The sequence below is a fragment of the Labeo rohita genome, chromosome 15 (genome assembly GCF_022985175.1).
Source record: "Labeo rohita strain BAU-BD-2019 chromosome 15, IGBB_LRoh.1.0, whole genome shotgun sequence".
Lineage (NCBI taxonomy): Eukaryota > Metazoa > Chordata > Actinopteri > Cypriniformes > Cyprinidae > Labeo > Labeo rohita.
In genome coordinates this window covers 18156313-18168587 of record NC_066883.1, presented here as the reverse complement: position 1 = coordinate 18168587, position 12275 = coordinate 18156313, and the positions used below count along the sequence as shown (strand labels likewise).

Here is a 12275-nt window from a genome sequence, read left to right as displayed (position 1 = left end):
ATAATTTTTTATTATTCTGTTTTATGTACAGCCTGCGACGTCTTCTTCTTGTAAACTTGGCGCAGTTTTTCATCAGAACGCCACAAAAGACAATAAATTGTTGTATAAAGCCATTATTTTTGTTTTCTTTGTGCACAAAAAAAATACTCTCCAGCTTCATAAAAATACAGTTGAACCACTGATGTCACATGGACTATTTTAGCAATGTCCTTACTACCTTTCCGGGCCTTAAACGTGTCAGTTGCACTGGTGTCTATGCAGGGTCAGAAAGCTCTCGGGTTTCATCAAAAATATCTTAATTTGTGTTCTGAAGATGAACAACGGTCTTATGGGTTTGGAGTGACATGAGAGTGAGTAATTAATGACAGAATTTTCATTTTTGGGTGCAATATCTCTTTAAGAAACAAAGTCATTCAGGATTGTAACAACATGAGGTTTAGTACTAGAGCAAATACTAACAGAATTTTCATTTTTCGCTGCACTATTGCTTTAACAAAAGGAATCTGCTACACATAGTTCTCCACACATCAGTAAAACCAATAGAAGATGGCTGAAAACCTTAAGACCTTGAAGAGCCAAGAAAACAACAACAAAAAAGCCACTCACACGAAACACCCACAAAAACAACCTTTCTTAGACACTGCAATATTACAGAGGCCTATGAAGATGAAGTGTGAAAATGTGGAAGAGCAGAGGAGGGTGAAAGAGAGCTGAGCTTCTGGCTGTTACCTGCGCAGGCTTGCGTGATGAGAAAGCTTTAGCCGGGAGGGGAGGAGGAGGGCAGAGATGGTTTGCATCTCCAGCTGCCATTACCTCCTGGTACCAGCGCTCTAAATCTAGAGCGGGCATCTGAGGCCTGCCCCAGTCCGACTGACGCTTAACACACGCAGCACATCCCATAAGCACAGAGAGCACGAGCGGGAGAGAGAGAGAGAGAGGTGGAACGGCGGAATGCAAGAGAGAGAAAGAGAAGAGTGTTAATGAGCAACTGAAAGATTTGCTTCATGACTAAATGACCCCATACTCTGACCGGGAATCAAACGAGAGAGAACACAGAGGAGGAGAGACACACCTCGAAGGAGAGAGAGAGGGAGGAGCCGTGAGGGGAGGGGAGGCAGGAGAAGGCGGAGTCTGCGAGAGAAGACTGAAGTAATTGGATGGGTGAGGTAGGGGAAGACTCCACCTTCGGCATCCCATAGATCTGGTTTAATTGGCCGACGGTCACATACTCCTGACATCCAGGAGTGATACACGGACACAGACAGAAGGGAAAAAACAGAAAGCAGCAGAGCAGGAAATAGAAGTTATAAAGTTAGCAATTAGAGCACATAAGTAAGTATAACACAGCTATAGTTTCTAAAAACTCTATGCATAAACATCAGCCCTTATACTGTCCTAACCAGGTGCAACGCAACAAGTTTCCACCAGCAGTTTGTCTGTCTACAGTGAAAGCAAAAACAGCCAATCAGAACAAATTTGATGTTTAATATACAGTTCTGTGAAGTGAGATTAATCAGATTTCCTGATAGGTAGAATTGGCAAACCAAATGAATGAAAAAATGCAGCTGGTTAGGACAAAAACTAACATGTAAGATATTGCTTTAGTACATCAAGCCTAGAGACTAATCAGGTACTGGGTCATTCTAAAAAAAACTGGCGCCATTTTTGTCTTTTTTTTTTTAATCTATGTTTTATCTTTTTGATCTGTCCAATCTATTTCAAACTCCTTACTGTGTAATCAAATATTCTAATTTTAAGTAAAAAAATAAATAAGCTGATTGTAATGAAATAATATCTAAAATTTTATTATTTACATGCATCTAAATATTTAGTTTTATTATCTTCATAGCTGCCAAATTAGACTGTAAATCTGTCCATTACAATGACTATCCAAATAATGGTTTATTTTGTTCTAATTTCTGTTGTAATTAATGTTTTTTAATTAATATTTTGAATAAGCTTTATATTTTCTGTTTGAATTAATTTTCAATTATTGTCAGTTTTAGTTATTTTTTAGTAATGTGCTTTTGTAATTTTTTTTTAGCTTTTTTGAATTACAATTTTAGTTTGATTTTTGTTTTTACTTCAACTCATGCTTCACCTTAAACTTATTTCACTTAGTTATGAAGGCAACATTTCTCATTTTCATTTAATATTTTGTCATACTTCAGCTTTATTTCAATTAACAAAAAATGTTTTGAATATTTTAGTTAGTCATAACCCTGATCTGAACTTATATTAAATAAAAAAAAAGTTTACTCACTGTATTTTACTTGAATTGTCATAATGCAGTTTATTAAAGAAACCGTTCATTCAAAATACATAATAAATGTACGTAATTGTTGTTCATTGACTCATATTTTGGCCAGATGTGAGATTTAAAGTAAAAACACCTTAATGATAGATTTGTTTCTTACAAACACGCTGTTTTTCATTTCACAACACATTAACTGATGGACTGGAGTCGTGTGAATTTACTGTTTTTAACAGATGTTTGGAAACTCATTCTGACGGCACCCATTCACTGCAGAGCACCCATTGGTGAGCAAGTGATGTAATGCTAAATTTCTCCAAATCTGTTCCGATTAAGAAACAAACATCTACATCTTGGATGACCTGACGGTCCCCGTCGGCTTGGTGTGTCCCAGCCTTAACACTTTAAATGCAATATTTGTCAGAATGTTTATGATAAATTTCCTTGTCAAACTGGTAAAGGCACCTGTTTTTATTAGTGTGACCCTAATACTAAATGCTTGGTTATGGTCATGTATAAGATGTAAAGCTAACAAATATATACAGCACAAATGCAAGTAGCACTAAAGGTATGAAGAAAGGAAAAGAAGTTTAAAAGATAGAAGCAGAAAGACAAGAGCAGCTATGATACCTCACGGGGGGCAGTTACAGCTGGGTCAAGGGCAAGCGAGAGGCCGTGTGAGGAAGCGTTGGTGAGCTGGATGTCATGGCAATCACTCCCATACATCTTATAAACATCCGACAGCTTCAAGTACTCCTGAGACACGTTACCAGTCAACCCATTCACACAGGACAGAAGTTCAGCTGTCAGTTTACTCACATCCAAACCCAATGAGAGCAGTTCTGTCATATTCATACACCTACAGTGACATGTATGCCTAGCTTGACCAACAGTGACATGCCTCCATCTAACTCTTTATATGAATGACAAATTATAAGTTACTCGAGCAGTGAATCCCAAATCGTGTACTTATGCACGGTTCTATGCCATTTTACAGTATAAATAGAGCAAGTAGAGTGTTCACACTGAACATTCAATAAAGAAAAAAGAAAAAGTGCACTTTAAACACCTGGATGATGCACTTAAATAACCAAAAAAAAGAAGCGTAAAATGTTGGACACTTTATGCACTCAACTGTCACAACTTTAATTACGTAATTTAATTAGGGGCTGATTATGAATGACAACCTCATATAACTCATATACTACATAGTACATAGTGCATAAGTACTTTGAGTATCAGTGTATAGTGTGTAGTCTGTATATTTTTGAAAAAGCAGCTACGCTGCAAACAAAAATAGAGTAAAAACACTCTTAACAATATTTATTTACTTTCATAACTATCAAATGATATCAAATGACTACCATTCAAAAGTTTTTTTCTAGTTGTTTTTTTTTCTTCTTAAGAAAGGGTACATTAAATTGATCAAAAGCCACAGTAAAACATTTGTAATGTTAAAAAAATCTGTTTTAAAATCTACTTTAATCTATTTTAAATAAATGCTTTTCTTAGTCAGAGAATACAGGGAAAAATTACATTGTAAAGTATATCAAAATACAAAACATTCGTATAAAACCTTCACATAAGTACAAGATATTTCTTATTAAAAAAAAAAAACAATTGTACTGAGCCCAAAATATTTGAATGGAAATTTAAATATGTTATTATTATTATTATTTTTTTTTTTTTTTTAGAAATTAATACTTTTTTTTTCCCAAGAAAGGATACACTGAACTGGTCAAAAGTGACAGTAAAAACAATAAAAAAAAAAAAAAAAAGTAAAAACATGCAAAAAAAAAAAAATAATAATAATAATTATATATATCCAATAAATGCTTTTCTATAGTAAAATACAAAACATACAGTAAAATACAAAACAGTAATATTAAATTGTAAAACTGTTTTTACTTTATTTTTGCTTGATTTCCAAATATTTAAATATGTTTTTAAAATTGAAAATTAATTGAAATTAATACTTTTTTCTATCTAAAGGATAAATTAATTAAAAGTGACAGTAAAAACATTTATAGTGCTAAAATATATATATTTCCAATAAATGCTTTTCTTATGATTTAAAATTACATTATATATTAAAATTCAAAACAAATTAATAAAATTATATACTGTAAGGAATTATAAACTGTAATTTTTTTTTTTACTGTATTTCTGATTAACTATGTGTAAAGTCTTCGCATAAGCATTAGATATCATATTTCCTACAAAATCTTCCTGAGCCCAAAATATTTGAGCGGAAATTAATTAATTAATTCCTAAATTAATTAATTAGTTAATTTTGTAATCAAAGCAATATTCATATGCAACAAAAACAATAATGATCTCAATTATTAAACTAATAAAGCTATAAAACAGTGGATAAAATTAATCTGTAAATCATGTTGAATCAGTTCATTTACATGAGCTATCCAAACAAACCAATTCATTCAAATAGCAAAATATAGTTAGTTATTTCCCAACACTTGATGTGTAGACATCACAATTTTTTTTTACCTTGGCTATACACAAAATCAATAAACTCCTTCCAAAACTTCACAGGAAGTGTCATTTGTCTTTGGAAGCCTCCAAACACCAGATCCCAACAAGTGAGGTGCTTTCGATAAGGCAACACAAATTGAGATGTTTTATACTGGCATGTTCTCAGAGCACGTTTTAGTCAATATTGGCAGTTTTAGACGCTCCAGGCTGCATGCATCGACAGTCAGTTCCGTTACCTCCTGAGGCACCATGGGATATGAGTGGAATGAGGAAGCATGAAAAGGGGAGGAGTAGGGGTGGGCATCATCTAACTGGTCAGCCTCGCTGATGTGAAGCACATCATGGGCGGAGGTTTATAAGTCAAACAATATCCTGACTCTAAAAGATTTCATTTCCTGTTTCGCTAATCAGATGTTTATGGGATGGCAGAGGGGACGCATATGCTACCATCTGGCTGAAGCTTGTAGCTTTCCTAGCCCAAGAAAACCAAACTACAAAGATGCATTGCAAAATATTTTGCTAAGAAACCATCAACCATTTGAAGGCCACGTGAGAGCATAATGTACTTACAAAAACAACATTTTAAAGATATGTTAACCAACAAATACATTCTAATTTCAAACAGGGGAGCAAGTATTCAGCAGTTATATCATGTAGCCTAACATTACAGGCTCATGAAGCATTCGATTACAGTTCTGCTTACCTCTTTTATAGTGTTGGAGCTTTTGGGGAACGTCTTTCCACCAGATAAGCTCTGGTATCTTCTCTCCAGATTGGCCAGCCTTTCCTTTTCCTGAAACACACAGATTTTAAGAAAAGTGTTAAATGAGAAAGAACATCCAAAGGAAATATAGGAAGTCATTTTCAATTCCTGTACCTTCTGTAGCAGCTGCAAGGCCATACTTCTGTCTTTCGCCAGTCTCTCACACTCCTGAGCAGCTTGTATTCCCAGCTGAGTGGCCTGGCTTTCCAACGCTGCAACCTTTTCCTAGAAACAACAGTTCGGACATTAGGCTGAGACGCTCTTGGTGCATCCATGCTTTGTTATATCAGAATCAGAATCAGAAATCAGAAAGAGCTTTATTGCCAAGTGTGTTCACACACAAGGAATTGGTCTTGGTGTTTCAAATCTTCGATTTCTGATTTCTTTGTTATATGCGTCTAAGTTTCATTTACCTTTCTTTTGGTGATGCTGCTGTGGTACTGAGCTCTGTCCTGCAGCAGCTGCTGACTGATGGTCTCACGCTCCTCTTCTAGACTGCTCTCCTTCTCTAACTGCTGGAACTCCAGGTCCTCAAACTGCTTAGTCGCAGCCTCAAGGGTCTCAGCTTCCTACAAACACACATGCATAAAAGCATGGGGTCAATAACTAGTCAAAAGCATCCCATAAACAACAGCACTCAGCATGCTCCACAGCAGCCAAGCTGAGTCAGCTTAAAGGTGAAGTTCACTTCCAGAACAAAAATGTACAGAGAATGTACTCACCCCCTTGTCATCCAAGATGTTCATGTCTTTCTTTCTTCAGTCGTAAAGAAATTATGTTTTTTGAGGAAAACATTTCAGGATTTCTCTCCATATAGTGGACTTCTATGGTGCCTGCGAGTTTGAACTTATCTATTATCTTATTATGAAGTCTTATCTAGTGAAATGATCTGTTATTTTCTAAAAAAAATTACAATTTATGTACTTTTTAACCTCAAATGCTCATCTTGTCTAGCTCTGTGTGAACTCTGTGTATTCCGGTTCAAGACAGTTAGGGTATGTCGAAAAACTCCCATCTCATTTTCTCCTCCAGCTTTAAAACCGACACAGTGTTTACAAAGTAAATGTGCAAAGAAGATCAAACGCCTTTTACAAAAAAAGGTAAAACAGCGATGTACGATGATTTTAAAGCTGAAGAAGAAATGAGATGGGAGTTTTTCGACATACCCTAACTGTCATGAACCGGAATACACAGAGTTCACGCAGAGCTAGACAAGACGAGCGTTTGTGGATAAAAAGTATATAAATTGTAATTTTTTTTTTAGAAAATAACAGATCCTTTTGCTAGAAGACCCTTTTTTTTTCCTCGGATGGGATCGTTTAGGGTCTTTTGAAGCTGCATTGAAACTCATAAACTCAGGGGCATCATAGACCATAAGTCTATTATACAGAAAGAATTCCTGAAATGTTTTCCTCAAAAAACATAATTTCTTTACGACTGAAGAAGGAAAGACATGAACATCTTGGAGGACAAGAGGGTGAGTATATTATCTGTAAATGTTTTGTTCTGGAAGTGAACTTCTTTAAAAACCCACTGAAAGAAACCAGCAGGAACATTTTTTTTCAACCTTATCCAAATCCAAAAAAAAATATATATATATGTATACATTTGTTGTATTAAATAAACAATTATTAATAATAGTATTTATTATAACCATTAATTCTTTATATAAAAATACATTTATATATAATTTCAGAGACTTCCTGCAGTAATTTCATCAATCCCCATGGGTCTGGGTAAAAAACCCTGCTGCACACAGATCTGTGTGAAAATAATACATTTTTCGAGAATCCTTTAAGATCTATCATAATACATACAACTGAAACCCAAATACATCAAATATCATTTAAACAGTCAGCCAGGATGGTTCAACTTTGAAAGACCGAAGAAAGTGAAATGACACTGAAACTTCAGATATTAAATTCACCTTACGCAAACCATCTTGTCATTTTTTCTATATATAGATCTCAAGGTCACTGGCTAACCCTTGCTGTCAATTCATCGAAGCATTTCTGACACTGTAAAGCTTGAAGGCTGAGTGTGCACATGACATCACTTCTCTCTCGTGCAACCCTTGGGATATTTCTGCCTGCAAAAAGGGCTAGTCATCAAAAACACTGCCCGAGCACTTTGCAACTATGTAAATCAAAATAAATATGAGATTTTTTCATATTTTAAACACACTTCCTGGTATGCTTCCTGGTATACTTTGTATCTTTTTACACAAAATACATTGCAAAAACATCTTTTGGCCAGAGCATCATAATCTGTGGTATATAGAGAAAAAATTGCATGATTTTTCTGAAAATTACCTCATGATTTACTCACCCTCAAGCCATCCTAGGTGATATGACTTTCCTCCTTCAGACGAATACAACCGAAGTTATATTACTTTATAATTACTTTTTAATGGCAGTGAATAGCTGTTGAGATTTTGAAGTCCAGTAAAGTGCATCCATCCATCATATAAAGTGCTCCACACAGCTCTGGGGGCTTAATAAAAGCCTTCTGAACCAAACAATGTGTTTGAGTAAGAAAATATCCATCTCTAGCTTCCGCTAACTGTCATACACGTGCCACAAGAGAGTGGCATTACAGCAGATGTGGGCCGTACACGTAGCACAAGCTCTAATGAGAATATTCTAGTCTCACGAGAACCAATTTTTATTTACAACAAAGGAAAACCAGTCTCCTCCTGGCTTATATCGAATTTTTATTGACATTTTTCTTTACAAATCCTTGTTTTATACTTCTAATTCATGACTGGCGTTTTGTTTTGCTCTCTCATCTGCACTTCCGCATTCGTCACTTTTTACACTACGCCTACGTCCTACATCATCTGATGGAACAGCACTTTCTCACAGTTAGTGGAAGCTACTAAAGTTTAAAATATGGATACTTTTCTTACATAAACGCATCAATTCACTCCAGAAGGCCATTATTAACCCCCTGGAGCCATGTGGAGTACTTTTCATGATGGCTGGATGCACTTTATTGGACTTCATAATCTCAACAGCCATTCACTGCCATTATAAAGCTTGGAACTCTTCCAAGCCTCAAAGCACTTGGAACTCTTCCAGGACATTTTTTAATGTAACTCTGATCATATTTGTCTGAAAGAATAAAGTCATATACACCTAGAATGGCTCAAGGGTGAGTAAATCATGGAGTAATTTTCATTTTTGAGCAAACTGTCCCTTTAAGCACAAAAGATTTTATTGGGCATAAAACAAATACTAACCCTAAACGTATTATTACAACATAAAATTGGTTGCACTTCCAGATAAATAGCCTGTTTGTCATGATCAGATTCATCTGTGATTTTTCTAAACTCTGAACTTTTCTTTGACTTGTGACTAGATGATTGATTTGACAAGTGAAATTGACTTTGGACGGGTTTTGGGCTTAGCTGGTTGGAAGGAAAAAATCATGTGAGAGACGTGACAGTTATCAAAACAAAGCTAGCACTATGTTAGTTTCTGCATTAATAGATTAGTACATTGTTAAGTGTTATTAATATTTTGGCACCAGACAGTAGCACATAAAAAACCTCAACAATACATTCAAAAATGTTGAAAACATGCAAAATTTCACCAGTTAACACCACTTTACCTCCCATAAGGTATTCAGACACTTTCAGACAAGAATAAAAACATGGTGTTCCCAGCAGAAATCATTCTTAATAATAATATTAACAAAAGCTGAATAATGTTTCTACTAGGACCATCATGTTGGATTTGGTGTATAGGCAACCCAAAAGAGCTTAGTTGCGACTGTGGGGCGGAAGCAGTTCGTAAAGTGCTGATGTTCCTGATGGTCACTGACCCTCTTGAGTTGTTCCTGTAACTGCTCCCTCAGAGACTCAGGGCAGTTATGGAGCTGGCTCGTCAACTCATTGTACCCATCCTGAAGCCTCTCCAGGGCTTCCCGTTCAGCGTCAACATTAGCCCTCTCCTAGAAAGAAAACACACCATCCAGGGAGGAGAGAGAAAGAGAACACACAGCTCAAATCCACGCCATGCAGAAGCATCCGAGGTTAGAGGTCACAACAGAGTGGGTGGAGCCAGAAAGGATGAACTCTAAGCCTTATAAAACACTATGAACTATGTGGCACTGGACTGTAGGCCGTCAACAGGGCCAAACAGACTTCTGTTCTCAGGCATTTCTTGGTCAAAAACTGATGTAATGAAGATTTTTTTAGATGAGATTATGCTATAACAAATGGGGATCGATTGGGATTGTTGGCTAGTTTGAAGCTGGCCTGGTCTTTCTTTTATCATAAAAAGAAAGATTTGCAATAGCATCATACTTAATGCATCAGATATATATATATATTTTTAAAAGTTAGTCCTCCGATATTTCTAAGGCTAGATGTCGAGCTACTCTACTGCACGTTGCACTCATGCATTGTGTTCTTTTCCAGAAAAATATCAGCACATTCATAGTACATCAAAACGTCAATATATCAAAGCACAGACAGAGTCAGATTCTGTTTAAAGAACTTTAAAAAGCCATTTTCAAGGTTTATAGGGGAATTTTCTATGTTTGCACACACACTGTACAGATTGTTTGCGGTCAAGATCAATCTAGTGCAAATTACAGGGGTAGCCAAACCCCGGTAAGGGAAATGGGTTCAAAGCAAACAAACTGATCAATAAAGATCTGAATGAACAATCCTGTTATGAACAAACCTGGTTGTAATCAGAGTATCACAGTATCTTTGAATAAAATATTTATCTGTTTATATCATTAATTAATCAGAGTTTCATTTAAGCTCTGACTTTTAGACTTTAAGCTCTTTTGAAGCTAAACCAGCTGAGATTTGCTATTGATTAATTTTGGTTCACAAAACTGTTCAGAATGAATGATTTATGATTCAACGTACTCAGTTGTATTTAAACAATTTAAAGCTATAGTTCACTCAGAAATACAAATTCTGCCATTAATTACTCACTCTCAGGTCATTACAAAACCATAAGACCTTCGTTCATCTTCAGAACACAAATTAAGATATTTATGATGAAATCGGAGAGCATTTTGACCCTGCATAGACAGCAACGCAACTGACACATTCAAGACCCAGAAAGGTAGTAAAGAATGTGTTAGTGTTAAAATACTCCATGTGACACCAGTGGTCAGAAAGCTCTCGGATTTCATCAAAAATAGCTTAATTTGAGTTCCGAAGATGAACAAAGATCTTAACGGTTTTGGAATGAGGGTGAGTAATTTATCACAACATTTTGGGTGAACTATCGCTTTAAATATTTGTATTACTGTCAAATGATCCTACCACATGACTTAATATAAAGTGCATTTGTTGTACTGGTCACATTCATGTGCTTTTATGTTGCTTTTGCATCCTTTTTTAAGCTTGAAGGCTTCAGTTCCTATTCACTGTAATTCCATGCAATAGGACGAGCACAGCTCACAATTTCCCCTTTTGCATTCCAGAGAAAGAAAGTCAGTCGTACAAAAGTCATAATGACAGAATGTTTTTTTTTTTGGGAGAACTACAGTTTTATACGAAAGTTTGGGAACCCCTTGTAGAATCTGTGAAAATGTGAATAATTTTAACAAAATAAGACAGATCATACAAAACGCATGTTATTTTTTATTTAGTACTGTCCTGAGTAGGATATGTTACATACAAGACCAAAAATAGTTGAAATTATTAAAATAACGCCCTTCAAAAGTTTTGGAACCCTTAATTATTAATACAGTGTGTGGTTACCTGGATGATCTATGACTGTTTTTTTTTTGGTTTGTGATGGTTGTTCATGTTTGTTCTGAACAGTTAAACTGAGCACTGCTTTTCAGAGAAATCCTTCAGGTCCTGCAGATTCCTCAGCTTTCCAGCATCTTTTGCCAATTTGAACCCTTTCCAGTAGTGACTGTATGATTTTGAGATCCATCTTTTCACAATGAGGACAACTGAGGGACTCAAACACAACTATTAAAAAAGGTTCAAACATTCACTGATGCTCCAGAAGGAAACACGATGCATTAAGAGCCGGGGTGAAAACTTTTTCAATTTGATCATCAAGGTAAATTGTACTTAATATGTCTTCTGGGAAACATGCAAGTATCTTCTATTGCTTCCGAAGGGCAGTGCTAAATGGAATAAAATGACAGTTCAACAAAATAAGAAAAATTTGAACATCTTTATCTTATTCAAAAGTTTTCACCCCCAGGCTCTTAATGCATTGTGCTTCCCTCTAGAGCATCGGTGAATGTTTGAACCTTTTTTAATAGCTGTGTTTGAGTCCCTCATTTGTCCTCAGTGTGAAAAGATAGATCTCAAAATCATACAGTCACTGCTGGAAAGGGTTCAAATATGCAAATGATGCTGGAAAACAGAAGAATCCGCAGGACCTGGAGGATTTTTCTGAAGAACAGTGCTCAGTTTAACTGTTCAGAACAAACAAGGGACTCATAAAAAACCATCACAAAACAAAAGTAGATCATTCACGTAAGTATTATGAACCAAGGGTTCCCAAACTTTTGAAGGGAGTTCTTTTAATAATTTCAGATATTTTTTGGTCTTGTGGACTATACGTAAACATCTTTTATGTAAAATATCTTACTCAGGACGGTACTAAATAAAAAATAACATGCATTTTGTATGATCTTTATATTTTGTTAAAATTATTCACATTTTCACAGATTCTGCAAGGGGTTCCCAAACTTTCACATAAAACTGTATTCCTTTAAGGATCTCTCCAAGAGCCTAATACTTGGCAGAATCGAAAAAGGAGACTAAAACAC

At 35.6% G+C, this 12275-nt stretch overlaps 1 protein-coding gene across 2 annotated transcripts in view; it reads right to left on the bottom strand.

The window, feature by feature from the left end:
- phldb1b (pleckstrin homology-like domain, family B, member 1b) overlaps positions 1 to 12275 on the bottom strand; it is an 87541-nt gene that overhangs the window by 21473 nt on the left and 53793 nt on the right. The window contains exons 11-17 of one of the 2 annotated variants that reach the window (XM_051129098.1): positions 9336 to 9464; positions 5924 to 6079; positions 5625 to 5735; positions 5451 to 5540; positions 2885 to 3010; positions 1073 to 1231; positions 730 to 876 (exon numbers count right to left, since the gene is read on the bottom strand). In XM_051129098.1, coding sequence (XP_050985055.1) covers positions 730 to 876; positions 1073 to 1231; positions 2885 to 3010; positions 5451 to 5540; positions 5625 to 5735; positions 5924 to 6079; positions 9336 to 9464 — 918 coding nt within the window. The remainder of the gene's footprint in view (positions 1 to 729; positions 877 to 1072; positions 1232 to 2884; positions 3011 to 5450; positions 5541 to 5624; positions 5736 to 5923; positions 6080 to 9335; positions 9465 to 12275) is intronic. The other variant, XM_051129099.1, reaches the window with a different exon arrangement.